The 19,074-nt window shown below is 35.3% G+C and overlaps 1 protein-coding gene across 16 annotated transcripts in view; it reads left to right on the forward strand.

The window, feature by feature from the left end:
• LOC144978795 (liprin-beta-1-like) overlaps positions 1-4,048 on the forward strand; it is a 246,700-nt gene extending 242,652 nt beyond the window's left edge. For 9 of the 16 annotated variants that reach the window (XM_078925293.1, XM_078925299.1, XM_078925302.1 and 6 more), the window contains 2 exons: positions 2,814-2,873; positions 3,370-3,852. In XM_078925293.1, the coding sequence (XP_078781419.1) occupies positions 2,814-2,873; positions 3,370-3,423 (114 nt within the window). In that variant the 3' untranslated portion in view covers positions 3,424-3,852. Of the gene's footprint in view, positions 1-2,813; positions 2,874-3,369 lie in introns of all 16 variants that reach the window. The other 7 variants (XM_078925292.1, XM_078925291.1, XM_078925290.1 and 4 more) reach the window with 1 other exon arrangement.
• The last annotated feature ends 15,026 nt before the right edge of the window (positions 4,049-19,074 follow it).

Below are 19,074 nucleotides of genomic sequence, written 5' to 3' on the forward strand. Positions count from 1 at the left end.
TAGTTCCATATCTGAAGCAGACGTCGGAGGTCATCTTCCGCCAAGCTGATCTATCTCTTGCCAATTCTATTAAAGCAGCGCCACCTTTCTCAGCTTCATCTGTCCAAGTTCTTATCCCTTTCAAATACGTTATTCTTTGTCTTCCTCTTATTCTTTTTCCATTCATCTTTCCAGTCAAGGCGAGTATTTCCAAACCAGGGTGGCGGATAATGTGTCCTAAAAATTCCATTTGGCGTTTGATGATTTTTGTTATCAGTGATCTTTTTCTGTTTGCCATTTCTAAAATTTCTTCATTTCTTTTCCTTTCCATCCATGACACCCTCATCATTCTTCTGTAAAACCACATTTCCACTGCCTCCAGTCTTTTAACCATGGTCTTGTTTATGGTCCAGCTCTCACAACCATATAGCAGCACAGACAGTACATAGCAATCCAGGACTTTGATTTTTGTTTTCATGCTAATATTCCTGTTTTTCATAATTGTATGCAGCTGGTTGAATGCATTCTTCGCCATACCTATTCTTTTCTTTATTTCACAATCTGATTTTCCATTGGATGTTACATTGAAGCCTAAATATTTGAAACATTCAACTTGTATTGTTTGTCCTCTGCTTGTTATTACACAGGCTGGTGGGTTATTATTTTTAGATACCGTCATACATTCTGTTTTAGATATATTCAGTTCCAGTCCCATATTTTCACTACTCCTGACTACAACATCCAGTAATTCTTGTAGTTCATGTTCAGATTCTGCCAGTAGAACCGTATCATCTGCATACCTCAGATTTGTTACATTCTTTCCTCCAATACACACCCCCTTCTTATGTTCGATATCTCTTAATATCATTTCACTATAGAGGTTGAATAAATCTGGAGACAAAACACACCCCTGCCTAACTCCTCTTCTAATAGGTGTAAAACTGCTTAGTTCGTTGTCAACACGCATTGCTGCTTCTTGTTCCCAGTACAAATTCCGTAATATTCTTAAATCTTTACCATCAATGTCCAAGGATGATAGAATTTTGAATACTACTACTGCTACTATTACTACTACTACTACCACTACAATAACAACTACAACTACTACTACTACTACTACTACTACTACTACTACTACTACTACTACTACTACTACTACACTACTAACTACTACTACTACCGCTACTACTACTACTACTACTACTACTACTACTACTACTACTACTACTACTACTACTACTACTACTACTACTACTACTACTACTACTACTACTACAATAACAACTACTACAATTACTACCAATACTACTTCTATCTCTGTTGCTTATAATCACGTATAAAACGAACACCAATCCCCCCCCCCCCCCCCTCTATATTAATATTAATCCCTCTAGCAACATCTCTCATTTCATCTTAACAATGGATACCATACCCAAATTATATACACTATAACATTTATGCATGTCAACAATTATGATGATAGTAATAATGAAAATTATGATGATGACGATGATTATAATACTAATGAAATGACAACAATAATAACAATAATGATAATGATTACTGTTGTTATTTTTATCATTATTGTCCAATTTAAGACATTGTTTTAAGTCGATGTGCACTTCTTTACAGGTCTGATAACCCAAATTGTTATGGGCTTATTGGTGTAATGGAAATACTCTCAAACCAACTACAAATATCGTCTATTTCAACAATGTTAAAACAGGCCCATTATTGCATTCGGTTATCAGACCTGCTAATACGTGTACACGTGACAGTGATTAAATTAGTGAATAAAAATTTAATGAAGTCACTTAAAAAAATATTGTTGATTAAGATTTTGGAATATGACTCTATATGAAATATGCCTCTTAACAGAGTAAATGGGTTAAAATGTGAGACCCCCAGAATCATTCATGTTTATGTTAGATAAAGAGAGAGAGAGAGACTTCCAAGGAGTTTGGAACTGGAAGAATAGGGGGTGTGACGTCACCATTCTCTGCCCTGTTCTTAAGAAGCTTAAAACTGAAATGTCATATCATCTGTGAACCATTTTAATTTTAAATTGGCCTTTTCATCATCTGGGTCATCCTGACATATTACCAGGGTGAGGCGGGGGGGTGTGTGTGGGGGGGGGGGGGGGGGTCTCAAATGATTTAAGGCACATTTGCATCGGGTGTCTGATAGCTCAGTTGGTAGAGCACTCATTTCACACTCTTTGGGAATCAATCACGGATGAAGTCAATGGTATTTTTTGTTTTGTTTTCCTAGCATCCTGTCCAAAAGTGTTTGGGTAGCTGGGGATCTGTCTGTAAGATCTGGTGGTGTCCTATCCAGAGTATATCAGGCAATTACTAGTGTCCATTTAACACTGAAGAATCCAGGATAAACTCCATCCATGGGCCTTCTTATCTGATGGCTGTGAAGGACTCCCATTTTCATTGAGTTGCCTGACGTGCCCCCCAGAGACCAGAGATTGTTATTTATAGCACAATGTCAGTTGTCTGAACAAGTGTGTATGAAACGGTGCCAGGCAAAACAAGAATGAAAAAAACATCCCAAAAAATCAGTCTTCCTCGAAGATGCAGGGGGTTTTTAATTTTTAATTTTTATTTTTTAATAATTTTTTTTTTTTAATGTTTTTTTTTCTGTTTCTTTCTTGCTTTGTCTGGCATCGTTTCATACTCACTTGTTCAGATCTTTCTCTTACACTGGTGCCTGTTCCCTAATTTCTCAATGTCTATTGTCCACAATGTCAAATCTGTAACTGTACCTGTCGTCAATCGCCATTTCAATGATGTCACATCCTTACTTTTCTTTCTTTCCTTCCCCAGCCAAACGAAAAGGCAGCAAAAGAGATTGGGGCCTACTCTCAAGAAATTAATTCTTTGACGGTGAGTTTGAAAGTTATTAAAAGTAATTAAGAAAAATGAATAAAACTTAACTTAAACTTATTGTGCCCTGGTACCACCATGTGCGGTTATGTGGTCTAGTGGTATGACACTCGCTTTCGGATCGGAAGGTCCTGGGTTCGAGCCTCACGCTCGGCGCATAGTTGAGTCCTTGGAAAAGGCTCTTTACTCACATTCTCTCACCGTACTCAGGTGTAAAACGAGTACCTGGTCGTTAACAGCGTCCAAACAAAAAGTTGTAATATCGCCTAACAGGCATCATGTCCCGTTCTAAATGTTACGTGTTGCTGTTGGCCAGGGACCCCTTGTAAAGCGCTTTGATTAGTGGATATTGCGCTATATAAAAGCTCAAGTTTTTTTATCCTTCTGTGTACTGTTAATTAACACACTAACCCAAATTCCCGAGGGTGTGTGATTAAGCAAAGTCGACTGTATTTGCTGTCCATTGATTTATCTCCCCTTTTTCTTATCTCCACAGAACATGTTGTCGCACGAACGTTTTATGGACTCGGCCAAGACTTCCAATGTTTGACGTCTCTTTTACGACTTCCTCTCACACACACACACACACACACACACACCCACACACACACACACTCTTAAACAAACAAACAAACAAACACATACACATGAATTGACTTCCTACGTGTGATATGTGATAACCAAAACAACAAAAGATGGATGTGACAGTGTGACGATATCTCCTGCTTGTATACGTTCACACACATAATATTCAGATGATCCATGGACAGTCTTCTTTAACTTCAAACTTATTGGATTATTTCACAGCATTGGAGTCATATGGATTATACGAGTTTCTATATTTTATGTGCCCTAGTACCACCGCTAATCTCACCTTGATTCTCATCCATGCATAAATACACACACTTTCATACACACACACACAAGCAGACTGACACTTATTCTCACCACTGTGTGCTTTTAAAGCAAAAAAAAAAAATTTTAATCAGCCCTTTACAATGCAACTTAAAATGTTGTCCTCTTGTTTTTTTTTGGAAAAGGAATATAGAGAGCTTTTTTCACATGAAGCTAACTTAACCTAGGGGTCAAGTCAATATATAATTTCAATTTGAAACAGATGACAAGATTTTCTATTAAAGTAAAAACATTAATATTAACTTCAAAAAATAACAAAATACCAAACGTGAAGCTTTTCGGACTCAAAACCCTTCTTCAGCCAATCAAAAAAAAAAAAAACAATGAAAATAATACATTACTAAAAATTTAAAACAGATTGTCGACATGTGCAGAATATTTCTTTTCGGTCAATCTGCTTTTATAATAATATTTTTATTGTTTTTTTTGTTGTTGTTGGCTGAAGAAATGTTTTTATCCTGAAACGTTCCGTGTTTGGTATTTTGTTATATTTTTTTTAAAGCTTTTATATTCACTTGTGTTTATTACTTTTTATAATTGACACCTTCTAGCAGTTTAGTATCACTTAGAATTTTTAATTTCGACTTGATTTGATTGAAAAAGAGAAGAAAAAAAAATGCGACTTCTTTCAACAATGGAAACTGATGCAAACGTGAGCTGAGAATGTTGTTTTTCTACTGCTTTGAAAGAACGCTCTTTTTATTTTAAAGGTAAATAAATCTCTATAGACAATCCAACCAATCAACATGTAAAGCCATTAGGAGCCATTCTCAACGTCTTAGCGAAAAGAGAATTATTAGTGATTTTCGCAAAATCAATTTGGATAAATTCTGATCTATTTTCTATGATTAAAAGGAGTGAAAAATATTTGAAAATGTGTGTATAAAACAGTGCCAGACAAAGCAAGAAAGAAAAATACATGAACAAAAAAAAAAAAATCCATCCCAGAATATCAGCCGGCCTCAACTTGGGATTATATACGAGTAAAGGAAGTAAATTTTAACAAAATCTTCAATCCAGGTTACGGACCAAGTGAGGGCAGACACACAAGGTGGTTGAAAGATTTTACACGCAAAAGGATACTCGGATTTGATTTGTTTTCGTCATTTTTAAAAAAATTATATTTCTTTCTATGAAAGACAACATACATGCTGAGTGGGGTCGTCTGACCTCCCATAGTGGGCAGGAGGTCACTTGCTGTGTCCTTTGTCCCCCTTTAGATGTTTTCCGAGATGCTTTTTTTTTGTCTTTGTCTTGGAATGGGATTGCTTTGTTTTGTCCTGGCCCTGGCCAAGGTCCTTGTCTGGGAAGGAAACAGTCAAATGTATATTTATAGTGCAGGGAGATGATATTTTTTTCACTTCAAATCATCTTTTTGTTATGTACTGTTACATTTTTTAATTTTAGATATATAATGGTTTCTAAACATTTGAGAGTATTCCTCTTAGCCTGGACCTGTGCTTGTGTTTGGGCGAGACTTTTAGGTGATCTCAAACTAAGCACAATTGGAATCAACGTCTGTTCCCAATTTGAACCAATTCTCCTTTGTATTTTTCTTGTGTGCTTTCAATCGTATATCTATGATTTTTTTTTTTACTATCCCATTTTCTTACTTTCTTACTGGTGCTGAAGTGACCTAAATGTGTAGCAAGCGCCTTAAAACTCTTAAAAACAAACAAAATCAAAGACTACACGATTGTTTGTTTTTTGTTTTGTTTTTAATTTTTATATTACAATTATACAAGCTTGTAAATGGTAAATGTAAGGTGAGATAAGGACATCATTATCTTCCTATTTTTTTTTTTTTTTTTTTTTTGCTACTTATGAAATCACTTTGGTGCGGTTAAATAACCACTATTAATTTTATTTATAGAAGACAAAATAAAGATTAAACAACGCAAACACAACCAGAAGCTGGGAGGGAAGGGAGTGGAATTGGAATGGCAAAGTGTTAAAAGTAATCGGCTGTTTTACTAAGAATTAAACCGAGATAATTTAAACTGTTTGAGAGAGGAATATCTATATTACTATTATATTTATTATTATTATTATTATTATTATTATTATTATTATTATTATTATTATTATTATTATTGTTAAAATATGACATTGTTGCTGATGATCAGGATTTTATACAACAAACTGATTTGTATTTGTATATACACATATATATTATATAGATGATTTACTAAATGATATTGTATTAAATTAACATGATATATTATGTACATGAAACATTATTGTATTCAAGGTGTCAATATTATTGTATGCCAGTTTTAAAATGGCCTGTCGTTCGTTGTGGCAGATGAGTTTGATGTGAGTTACGTGAGGGAGATGGAGGAAAGTGGGGTGTGGGACAGGGGTGGGAATGGCATGGGGCAAACGATACTTTTAAGAAGGATTTAGTGTTAGTGGGAAGGTTGGAAAGTGAAAATTGGAGATTTATGAATATGCAGAGGTGACGGTTCTTCGGTTTTGGTTTTGTGATTTTGGTAACTCGAAAATATCCATTTTCAAAATTGATGATTTTGAAAAAGAAGAAAAAGAGCAAGATGAGAAATGCAAGAAAATATTTTATTGTTTTGAATTTGATGTATTGATTCGTTTTGGATTCAAAGTTTTGACGGTATATTTTATTTGATAAATAAATGAATAAAATTAAATTCCCTTTATTCATCCCCTAGGGGAAATTTGTCTCTAGAGTCTATTCCAAGGGAAGTCTAGAATAACCAGGCGTCAGCCTGAGTGCAGCGCCGCAAATAGAGCAAGGCGTAGGTGACTTGCTCAAGGCCACACAATGCAATGGTGGGTAATGGAAATTGGTACCTTTCAGGTACGAAGCAAATACTCTACCACCGAGCCACATTGTCCTTTAGGAAAGTCAGGAATGTCTCTCAGGCAAGCTTTGGAAATTCATGCCTTGAACCCGCTTGTGATTTGAGAATTTGAGGAATAACTGGATTCCAAACAGTTGACGTGATAAAATGAATAAAGCTGTTTTGATTGGATGACAGATTCTTAAGGAGAGAATCTGATAAAATGAGTGCTAGATTTGTAAAGACGAGTACTCGTCTGTTCCAGGGTAGTCTGATGACATCGTCTTCTGATTGTCGAAGCGTTTGTTGTTTCACGTTTGTGTCTTTGTTAAATCTTGTCAGCACCAGAGGCCTTGCAAGGAGACGGCATGCATTCTTCTATCTGCTCTATATTATTATATTAGATTTATTGTTCATTATTATTATCGTTAATGTCTTTTTCACCGGCATTATCATCACTTTCGTCATCACCATCAACACCATCATCATCATCATCATCGTCGTCATTGTCGTCATCTTCATTATGTATAGTTGTTATCACAGATCCCAAAGATTAATAATGCTATCATCCATTTTACATTTTGTTGTTTCTATGCCACCATGGTAACCACCACTTCCATCAATATTGTACTCTTTACTCTCTTACTGCTGCTACGAATATAATTTGCCCATCTTACTCGGGCTGACCTCCCATAGTGGGCAGGTTGGCACTTACTGTGTTCTTCTATCCCCCTATATTTGTTTTCCAACTTGTGTCCTCTCCTTGTCTTGGAATAAGATTTCTTGGTTTTGTCCTGGCCCTGGCTGGAAGGAAAACAGTCAAATGTATAGTTAGAGTTTTGGGAAATTATCTTTTTTGTCTTGTAAATCATCTCTCTGTTATGCACTGTAAATTAATTGTTGTTTTACATATTATATATGATTTGATAAACATTTGGGTATGTCCTTCTTGCCGGGGATCTGTGCTTGTGTCTGGATGAGACATTTAGGCGATCTCAAACTTAAGTACACTGGTGGAGAGGGCTTGGAATCTACATCTGTTTCCTATTTGAACCAATTCCCCTTTGTCTTACTTTTTCTCGAGTGCTTTAATTATAATTCTAGAACTTTTTACTATCCCAATTTCTTCCTTTTTACTGGCGCTGATAAGACTTGAATGTGTTGCAAGCACCGTAAAACCTTTAAACAGAAACAAACATACATTCTTACTTTGGCTGCATTAATTCTATAACTTAATCAAACTAAATTAAACTATACCATTTGTTTTAGATTTAGTCTGTCATATAAACTAAGAGATTTGGGCAAAAGTTCTTATTTTGCAACTGGGAATTTTTATAGCTGTCTCAGTAAGAAAAGGATTTATTGCTATCCTTTATACTCCATCTGAACAAAGCTTTTTTCTTATAATGATAATAATTCTATGACAAATGCAGTTTTCAAACTGCTAAAAAAAAAAACAAAAAAACACCACCACATTTCTACTGATTTTTTTTTCCTTCTTTTTTTCTTTTTTTTAGAAACATGATTTATTTTATTTCGTTCCATTTATTTTTGTTTATATTTTGTAAAGAATGGAACAAAAGACCTGACCTTTTGACCTTTTGTGGTTGTGACAGGCAATATTATGGTTTCTAACAATAGGAGAAGGGGATTCCCCATAGGGTTGATTGTTGATATTTGTACATGCTATACATAGTATGCGCTTGGCTAAGAAGCTCATAACATTGCCATCCGGAAGTATAACGGACCAACACACACAACTGTGTGTATCCATGAACGTTTATTGTCGGGTTCATAAACGCGGATGGCAAAAAACAATAACAAAGACCTGAGTTAAGTCATCTTCAAACTATCTATAGATTGACGCCCCCATCTCGCTTTGTGTTCGATTCCATTTGATTTGTTTCCCCCTATCCTTTCCTCAAGTGACCAATCCTCTCAATGTGGTGTTATGTTGGAATGAACCAGCTGCTTAAAACTCAATTTTGAGCTAAATTTGTAAACTCTCAGTTAATATAAAATAAACTCCCTTTATTCATCCCTTACAGAAATTTTTTCTTTAAGATCTATTCCAAGGAAAGACTGGAATAACCTGGGCATCAGCCACAGTGCAGCGCCGCAAACTGAACTAGGGCTAAGTGACTTGTTCAAGGCCACACAGTGCTGCGGCTAATCGAACTCAGTACCTTTTGGATACTAAACAAAACTAAAAACCGTACTGCTGAGCCACGCTTTCCTCATTCATGACACTGTCTCGTTTTATAAATTTTTGGGGGTTATTTTTGTTAAAATTAACCTTCTAATTCACAATATTGTGACTCAAGACTATAATATTTTCCTTAACTTGGTCACTCCGACATAATACCAGATTGATGCTGGGGGTCACATTTTGCCTTTAAAATAAACAAAAACCAAAAAATAAAAAAAAAAGCAAAACAAAACAAAAGGTGTCATGCAGCAAGTAAATGAAAACAACTGATTAATTTTCTTTTCTTTTTTTCTTCTTATTTTTATTTTTTTTGTTGAATCAAAACTATTGTTTATATTTTGAAGAATGAATTGAATGGATTGACGTGTAATTACTCTCAGGTCTGATAACCCAAATTGTTAAGGGCCCATTATTGTAATGGAAATACTCTCAAACCAACGCAAAATATCCTCCATTACATCAATTTAAAAATTAAAATGGGCCCATAATTGGCTCCGGTTAACGTACCTGAAAATAGATATATTCACGTTGGAATGGATGAAAGTGGAAGAACGGATAGATGTCGGATGCTTGGATGTGTTTATGGTGTATAGTTAGTCATGGCTTGCCAAATAAATGGGTAATGTTGATGGTTGTGGTTTTTTTATTTTTGAATTTTTAAAAAATTTTTTGGAATGATAAATCACTAAATAAACATTTTATATTTCATTATCACAGCTGCCTAGTTGTTATGTCAAAAATTCGTAGTTTTCAAGGGAAAATTGAAAAGAATACAAAAACTTGCATTACAAATCTTCTTCTTTCTTCTTCTTCGTTCCTGTCACGTCACATGGTCAGTCCGGTCTGGTGAATGAAGCCCACAGTGGTCCTGAGGTCGTCCTCACTGCCGTACAGCTTCTTTGAGTATGGGGTTGGATCAGGCCAGAAGTTCCTTCTCAACTGGTTGTACCTTGGACATTCCATTAGGACATGATGTCCATTTTCATTTTCCTGGGTGGGGATCCTGACCTCCCATAGTGGGCAGGGAGGTACATGCTGTGTCTTCTATCCCCCCATACCCGTTTCCCAATTGTTTCCTGTCATTGTCTTGGAATGAGATTACTTAGTTGTGTCCTGATCCTTGCCGGAGCTCCTTGTCTGGGAGGGAAACAGTCGAATGTATAGTTATAGTTTTGGGAGATGATATTTTTTTCCTTGTAAATCATCTCTCTGTTATGCATTGCATTATGTTGAGTTTACATGTTATATTATATTATTGGTAAACATTTGAGTGTATTCCTCATAGTTGGGACCTGTGCTTGTCTGGATGAGACTTTTAGGTGATCTCAAACTAAGTACATCGGTGGTATGCTCTTGGAATCTACATCTGATCTCTATTTGTTCCCAGTTCCCCTATGTCTTACTTTTTCTTGGGTGCTTTAATTGTAATTCTATAACTTTTTACTATCCCATTTTCTTCCTTTTTACTGGCGCTGATATAACCTAAATGTGTTGCAAGCGCCGTAAAACCCTTAAAAACATAAACAAAAAACATAAACATTTTCATTTTCGCATTACAAATCAATTATTTGCCCTTAGTATAAATCAAAATATGCTTCAAAGTCCTAAATACAGTTTCCAAGCAACCAAATTCGCCTTTTTAACAAGATTTCAAAGAATCAAAAACGCCTGTGCAGTTCTCTAGCTGGAGCCAAAAATTTGGTAATTCTACGAATTTTACATAACACTAGGCAGGTCTGCATGTATTCATTCATTATGTTGTAAAACAAACTCCTCTCCTGTCTTCCATGAAAGAATTTTAATTATAATTATTATATCTAATGATATATGACCTATAGGGAATGAGATTAGTGAAAGAGTAGCGTCCCTTGATTGGACGTCACCCATAGTGAGTGACGTCACCGGCGGAAAAGTTATTGGAGAGAGAACGTCATGTTGGTTGTGCGCATGCGTCTCTCGTCCTCGCTTCCGCGCACAACCAACATGACGTTCTCTCTCTAATAACTTTTCCACCGGTGATGTCACAGACTATGGGTGACGTCCAATCAAGGGACGCTAATCTCATTCCCTATGTTGATATATAATGTATGTATGACTCAGTATAACCCAAACTTCAATGATAAGAGATTTATTTGTATTTGTTGTAACCTCGTGTGTGTGTTTTTTTTGTTTGTCCCTCCTTTGTTGTCTGCGTGTATCTAGGCAGAAAAAATAATTTGTCAGGTCAAATGAGGTCAAATTTTAAAAGGACGTCTGTACCTCAGTTCCAGGAGGTCGCTTGCTGTGTCTTCTTCTATCCCCTTATTTCTGATTTCCGAGTTTGCTCTCTGTCTTCATCTTGGAATGGGATTTTTTAGTTTTGTCGTGGCCCTGACTGTAGTCTTTGATGGTGAGGGAAACGGTTAAATGCATAGTTATAGTTTTGGGAGATGATATTATGTTTCTTTGTATATTAATATTATCTTTCTGTTATGTATTGTTACATTTTTTTTGTTTTTAATGTATAATGGTTTTTGAACATTTGAGTGTATTCCTCTTTTTGGAATCCTGTGCTTGTGGCAGGATGAGACTTTTATGCGAACAGTTCTGGAAGCTACCTAGATGGGCTTTTATTGAACAATTTACGGATTTTTATTCATCTATTTATATATTACTGAACACTAATAACTGAACACTATACTGATAGTATGCTCTTGTAATCTACATCTATTCCCTATTTAAACCAATCCCCTTTGTCTCACTTTTTCCCCCGTGTGCTTTTAATCGAAAATCTAGAAAAAAAATTTAAGATTCCATTTTCTTATTTTTTTACTGGCACTGAAATGACCTAACTGTTCTGCAAGTGCAAGCGCCATAAAACCTTTAAAAACAAAAGAAACAAAAAAACTCGATGGCAAAAGTGAATATTATTATCAAGCTGTTAAAATCTGTGGAAAAAGTGTGTATGAAAAGTGCCAGACAAAGCAAGAAAGAAAAATACAAGAAAAAAAACATCCCATAAAAAACAGTCGACCTCGACTGGTATTTCGGGATGTTTTTTTTTCTTGTATTTTTCTTTCTTGCTTGTATGGCACCTTTCATACACACTTGTTAAGATCTTTAAATTGCAACAGTGCCTGCTCTTTAATTTCTTAATTTAAAATCTGTGGACTGTTAAAAATAAAGGTCTATCGAAGAAAACAGAATATAATCACTAACAATTTAAAAAAATTTTAAATACCACAGAATGTTTCGGGCTAAAATTAAAACACTTTTTCAGCCAACATCGAATATGATTAAAACGGTGGAAAGCCGAAGAAGGATTTTGAGAGCAAAATCTAACAGAAGAAGCATTTTGAATGCAGAATCTCATGTGTTTGAGTATTTTGTACTATTTTGACGCATTTTATTGATGTTTTTAGGGGTTTTTTGCGGCTCTTTTGATAGCAAGAAGTTTTCCTGACACTGACACTTGAGTGGGATGTTGAATTTGATATGCTTGGATTGGCTGCACTGTTGGTTGCCACATTGGAGTATCATCATGTCTAAATGATATCTCTATGGATGTCATCATTATTACTATTATTGTTATTATTATTATTATTATTATTATTATTATTATTATTATTATTATTATTATTATTATTATTGTCATTATTATTATTATTATTATTATTGTTGTTATTATTATTATTATTATTATTATTATTATTATTATTATTATATTATTATTATTGTTATTATTATTATTATTATTATTATTATTATTATTATTGTTATTATATTATTATTATTGTTATTATTATTATTATTATTATTATTATTATTATTATTATTATTTTATTATCTGGGTGGGGATCCTGACCTCCCATAGCGGGCAGGGAGGTACATACTGTGTCTTCTATACCCTTATATCTGTTTTCCAACATGCTTTCTGCCTTTGTCTTGGAATGAGATTACTTGGTTTTTTCCTGGCCCTGGTCGAGTCCTGGCTGGGAGGGAAGCAGTCAAATGCATAGTTATTGTTTTGGGAGATGATAATTTTTTCCTTGTAAATCATCTCTCTGTTATGTATTATTATTTTATTTTGAATGTATAATGTAAGCATTTGAGTGTGTTCCTCTTTGTTGGATTTTGTGCTTGTGTCTGGATGACTTGTAGGTGATTTCAAACTAAGTACATTGGTGGTATGCTCTTGGAATCTACATCTGATCCCTATTTGTTCCCACTTCCCTTTGTCTTACTTTTTCTTGGGTGCTTTAATTGTAATTCTAGAACTTTTTACTATCCCATTTTCTTCCTTTTTACTGGCGCTGATATAACCTAAATGTGTTGCAAGCGCCGTAAAACCCTTAAAAACAAAAACAAAAACAATATTGTTATTATTATTATTATTATTATTATTATTATTATTATCATTATTATTATTATTGTTATTATTATTATTATTATTATATTATTATTATTGTTATTATTATTATTATTATTATTATTATTATTATTATTATTATTATCATCATCATCATTATTATTGCTAGTATTGCCTTAATGAATGTACTTACCAAGTGCGAGAAACTCAATCAAGTCTCCTCTGTGACTACAACATAATAATTGTAAATAATATAAACAGGACAGCTGATTTATCGGGTAGGAAGAGGGAAGGGGGGGGGGGGTACGGTGGGCTGACTTCCCGTCAGTGCAAGGGTGTTATAATGTCTGCTGTGTTGATTATCCTCTTGTATCATTTATCGTTTCTTCCAAGTGGCGACTTCTGTAACTTCTTCTCCTGCAATGATTACGAGAGTCGAATTTTATTCTTTTCCTGTGGCCTGCCTGGGTATTTAGGTCAGGGATGATGTTCTGATGTTCCTCTCATTTGTTACATTGCCTATAGATCTGTGATTTTTTAAATATTTTTTTTAAATATCCCTTCATCTTCCTTTTTTACCGGCACTGCTATAATTCCTAAATGCTGTTAAGTTAAAAATTATGTCTTCCTTATTTCCGTGGTAGGATATATTGTCAATGCTAATATTATTGTAAATATGAATTTATTAGAGATTACCGCATAGTGAAAGAGATTATTAATGTATCTCCTGTATTCTGACGTTTTATTAAAGAATACAGTTTGTGCTATTTGGTTAACATTGCATATACTGTGTCTTTAAAAACAACGGCAGACTTGATGTGGGTGTTAAAGGGGTAGAGTTGTGGTCCACCGGCATACTCGAGTATTGTTTGAGCTATGGTTTTTAAACTCTTATTTCACTTTCACACTTTATTTTAATAAGGACGCATTTTAGATCTATTCTAATTAGGAACTGAAGAAATGGGACATAGCGGGTGGTTGGATGGGAGCATCACCCTTGAATCATATACCTATGATGTTCGCATGGGTGTACGATCCGATAGTGATGTCGTTTCTTCTTCTCTTTACTAGCCTATCCTGCTTCTTTGGTTTGTGATTGTATTTTTGACAGGGGATTTTTTTTTCTGTAAATCTTCTGCCTGTTTGTTCTTGGTTACTTATAATTTAGCTTATGATATCTTAAGGTTATGATTTTGATTTACATTTGTACTATTTTTGTTAGATTGCTTGTTTTTTTTTTTGTTTCAGCGGTCTCTCATATAACCCCAATTGTGTTGGAAGAGACCTAAAGCAACAAACAAACAAAAATGGGACATTTTTTAGTACCAAAATAACATTCACAAATAAACATCCTTCTCTATTCCAACATAACCAGTCCGTATAAATGTCATCAAATTTCCGTAACAATGACGGATGACCTAGATCCATATAAGTTGGCAGGTCTGTAAAATTATCTTGACAACCGTCTTTGATTTGATTTAAACAGTCTTATGTATTATTTGCATGTGTGTTGGATTTGTTTGTGTCGTTAATCTCATTGCATCTATATAAATACACAAGAGTAACCAACCTTGTATTTATGTACTTGTTTCCATATTATGTTTGTCGATGACTGTGTTGTTAACCAACCGTGTATGTATATTTGTCTACATATTATGTAATGACTGTGTTGTTAATTGATGTCCATGTTCCACGAGGGTTTGAATAATGTTATCAGATAATTTATGTCAAGTCAATTGGAAATGTCTTATGATAATAAAATATTTTCTGAAAATGAAATGAATTATCTGTCCGTTTTGATCCGTTTTTTTTTTGTTTGTTTGTTTTTAAAAATTTTAAATAAAGGTATTTTAATTAATTGATTTAAGTTAAAATTAAGACACAGTTGAGCAGCGAAAGCCTGTGTGGTACGAGTTTGAATCCTGTCCTCACTAAAAATGTCAGTGCAAATGCTCAAACTGCATGACCTTGTCAAGATATCTGGGTAAGTGATGAACCCTGGGACAAACGCTGTGGTCACATTGTCACCTATCCGGCCATTCACCAACATGGTATCACGGCCAAGTTGGCCATATATATCATATTCATCAAGGAATTTAACCTGCATTGTAATATCGTCTAACAGGCGTTAGTCATGTCTCAACTTACATGTTAAGTGTTGCTGTTGGCTTGGGACCCCTTGTAAAGCGCTTTGTGTACATTTAGTGATTAGTGCACTATATATAAATGCTCTAGTTTCAATGGATATTGAGCTATATAAAAGCTCCCAGTGTGTGTGTGTGTGTAGCTACTATTAGCGGAAGGGTCAATTGCTAAACTGTCACTGTCACAAGAGACAGAAGCATCAATTCATGGGAGATAACCACTTCCAAATAGCTGAAAAAGGGGCACGTAACCTATGAGCGAGATTTTAATCAAAGTGGAGTAATCGAGTAAATGTAACATCCATTTGTTATACAGAGTTTCGCCCCTTTAAAACGGATTTTTGCAAATGTTCCACTACTAGAGGGGTGTAACTCGGTATAACAAATGGATGCTTTTTATTTACCCGGTTATTCCCCTTTGATTAAAATCATGCTCATAGGTTACATGCCCCTTTTTCGGCGATTTGGAAGTGATTATCTCCCATGAATTGGATTGTTGCGGTCAATGAATTGACCCTTCCGTCTCTTGTGATGGTGTTGCAATTAACCAGTAGATTTTTGACCAATCAAAACATGGAATTTGTGACACACCTTCAAACAAATTCGGACAAACATAGTTGGCTGTTTATAAGCAATAACTTGGAACTTGAATGAAATCGACTTATCTCTGATCATTGTTATTGTATTTATCCCGCCAAATAGATGACTAGTTATCACGGATATTCTAAATTACATTATTAACGTTTAAGATTACACATATTTCCCTGTGTTGGTTCTATTGAACAAGCGGTAGAACAGTGGGTATTTTAATTAAACACATACCATCGATAGTAAAACCTCATATAGTTTGCTATGTTTACCAATCACTGCATTATTTACATTATGACGACTGTCCGAGATGCGTGGTTATGTTCCCTCCCACTAGGCATCAATTGACCCTTCCCTTAATGGTCGCGACATGCACTGGGAGCTTTTATATAGCTCAATATCCATTGAATGTGTTCAAAGCTCTATGGATTCCAAACGTGAACAATTTAACAAGCTATAGCATTTTTATAGCGCCCTATCGACTAAACATACTCAAAACACTTTACAAGGGGTCCCTAGCCAACAGCAACACTTAGACGATATTACAATATTCACACAGTTGTTATATTGAGCTTTTATGTAGCGCAATATCCACTAAACATGCTCAAAGCGCTTTACAAAGGGTCCCTGACGAATAGCAACATAATATAACATAGAAAAAGACATGCATGGTGCAAGCAACTGGACCTCAAAAAGCCTGCAAGTCTACTTATGACCAGACATAATCAGAAAAAGCCTGCAAGATTCACGGACTTACCTCGTCATTTGAATTTGAAGTCTAGTTCTCAGCATCTAGTCTTCATAATAGTAGTCCACAATTGTTGTATGTTTAATCCAAAGGTTGTAATGCAGTAATTTGTTGTTTCTTGTCACAAGTTACACAATTTTAAAATATACAAAAATAAACTAAAACATTTTTTAAAGTGTCCAAAAAGCCCGCAACGTTTTTTTCGGTAATCCAATAGGCCGGCAGTAGCCGGCACTCTTGCACCCATGTAAGACATGGAACCTGTTAGGCGATATTACAATTTTTTTCCGACAAAGCTTTTAACGGCCAGGTTCTCATTTTACACCCCGAGTACGGTGAGAGAATGTGGTGAGTAGAGAGCCTTTTCCAAGGACTCAACTATGTGCCGAGTGAGGCCTTCCGATCCGAAAGCGAGTGTCATACCATAAGACATATTCATAACTGTGGACTATCTTGATCCAGCATTGGTCATATAAATAAAAAAAAGAAAGAAAAGGGTTTGAGACAGACAGTGCTGTTAATGGTCAGGTACACATTTTACACCTGAGAACAGTGAGAGAATGTGAGTAAAGAGCCTTTTCCACGAACTCAACTGTACACTGTTCATAGCAGGACTCGAACCCATTACCTTCCAATCCAAAGGCGAGTGTCGTGCAACAAGACCACATTGCTGCACAATTATGTATTGGTTTAAAATGCATTAGAACGTATGACAGATTGGTATGAAAATGTGCTGAAAGTTTCACAACAGTCAAAAAAGAAAAATCAGGGATTGTGAATTGTATGACTTGCCAATAATATGTGGCTGGATGAGGTACCCGGAAAGATGCACAAATTTCATAAAATGAGTTGTGTACTAGTGGTGTAGACCACATCTTTCTGATCATTTACCATTTTAAATTTTCTTTCTGTCTATTAGAACACAATATGAATTTTTTTCTGGATAAAATTTGCTGCTATGGAAAACACTTTATCTTCAATTTTGGCTCATATCTCAAATCGAAACTTGCCCCATCTTCCCGAGTTTTCTCAGCCAGCATCACATATTGAATAACGTGTGCCAGTTAATAAATGAAAAAGTCTGGAGCAGGGATGATAAATATATTATGTTTTATTTGGATAATTTCAGCTCTTCTAACAAAATTTCTGAAGATACAAGATTGTAATCAAAGATAAAAATCTATTTCGGAAAGTAAAACCAGTCGTAAAAGTTTTTTTTTTCCCTCTGATGAATTACATACAAAGGTCTTTCTGTAATTCTATGCAGTAAAGCAAGTCTTGTATAGAGAGCAAGAAAAAGTCATTGCTCTGTATAAAAAAAAAAAAAAGAATACTCCCAATGAGACTGATCTGAGTGTAAGGATGATCAATAACCTCACAACACCACACCAGGTTGTCAGAAAAGGGCATGCAAAAGACATTGCCCCATCCTTCTCTCTTGAACCCCAACTGGATCCAACATCCAGTCATGATTCACCCCCCTCCCCTCCCCAACTGGATCCAACATCCAGTCATGATTCACCTCCCTCCCCTCCCCAACTGGATCCAACATCCAGTCATGATTCACCCCCCTCCCCTCCCCAACTGGATCCAACATCCAGTCATTATGATATTACTCCCCCTCCCCCAACTGGACCCAACATCCAGTCATTATATAGCAATGACTATCCCGCACAAATCTTTGGGCCTCTTTTCGCGTCAAAATATGGGACGAAGCCGTTTCGTATATGCTATTTTAAAAAATTAATTACGACCCTGTGCTGTTTATCGATGAATATGACTGAAAGTTGGCACACAGAAAAAAGGTCATTTTAGATTGTCAGCGACAAAACTCGTGCGATTACCAGAAGACGTTAAAAATAGATTTTACTCTTTGGAGTAAAATATTTCTAAAACTACCGGGCGTGGAGGTTTTGTCGCTGACAAGGTAATACATGAACATTTCTTCTTTTTGGTTGTAAAATTTCATATGAATATGATGAGTACTTTTCCGTATTTTACAAAGCACCATCCTAATTTGCTCTTCAAGTTTCAATCTTTTAATCCACTTATTACGCAAGATACAACCAAAGTCGAAAAAAAATGCCGAAAAAGCGTCCATATTTTCGCGTTTTTTTCCTCTTTGCGGTCATCCAAATAAATGCCACCTTTGAAATTGCATAACTTGTTTATTTATGAATGGATTTTCAAAATTCAAAAACATTTTTACTCAGTGGAGATAGGGCTTTGATTTTAGACAAAATTTTCCCTCAAAAATAGAAAAAAACATTTTTCATAGTCATTGCTACATTATATTACCCCCCCCCCCCCCCAACTGGACCCAACATCCAGTCATTATGATATTACTCCCCCCCCCCCCCCCCCCCCCTCCTCCCCCACACCCCAACTGGATCCAACATCCAGTCATGACTATGTTACCCTCCCAAAAAACAC

The sequence above is a fragment of the Berghia stephanieae genome, chromosome 8, assembly GCF_034508935.2.
Source record: "Berghia stephanieae isolate SIO BIC M18660-M18661 chromosome 8, UCSD_Bste_1.3, whole genome shotgun sequence".
Taxonomy (NCBI): domain Eukaryota; kingdom Metazoa; phylum Mollusca; class Gastropoda; order Nudibranchia; family Aeolidiidae; genus Berghia; species Berghia stephanieae.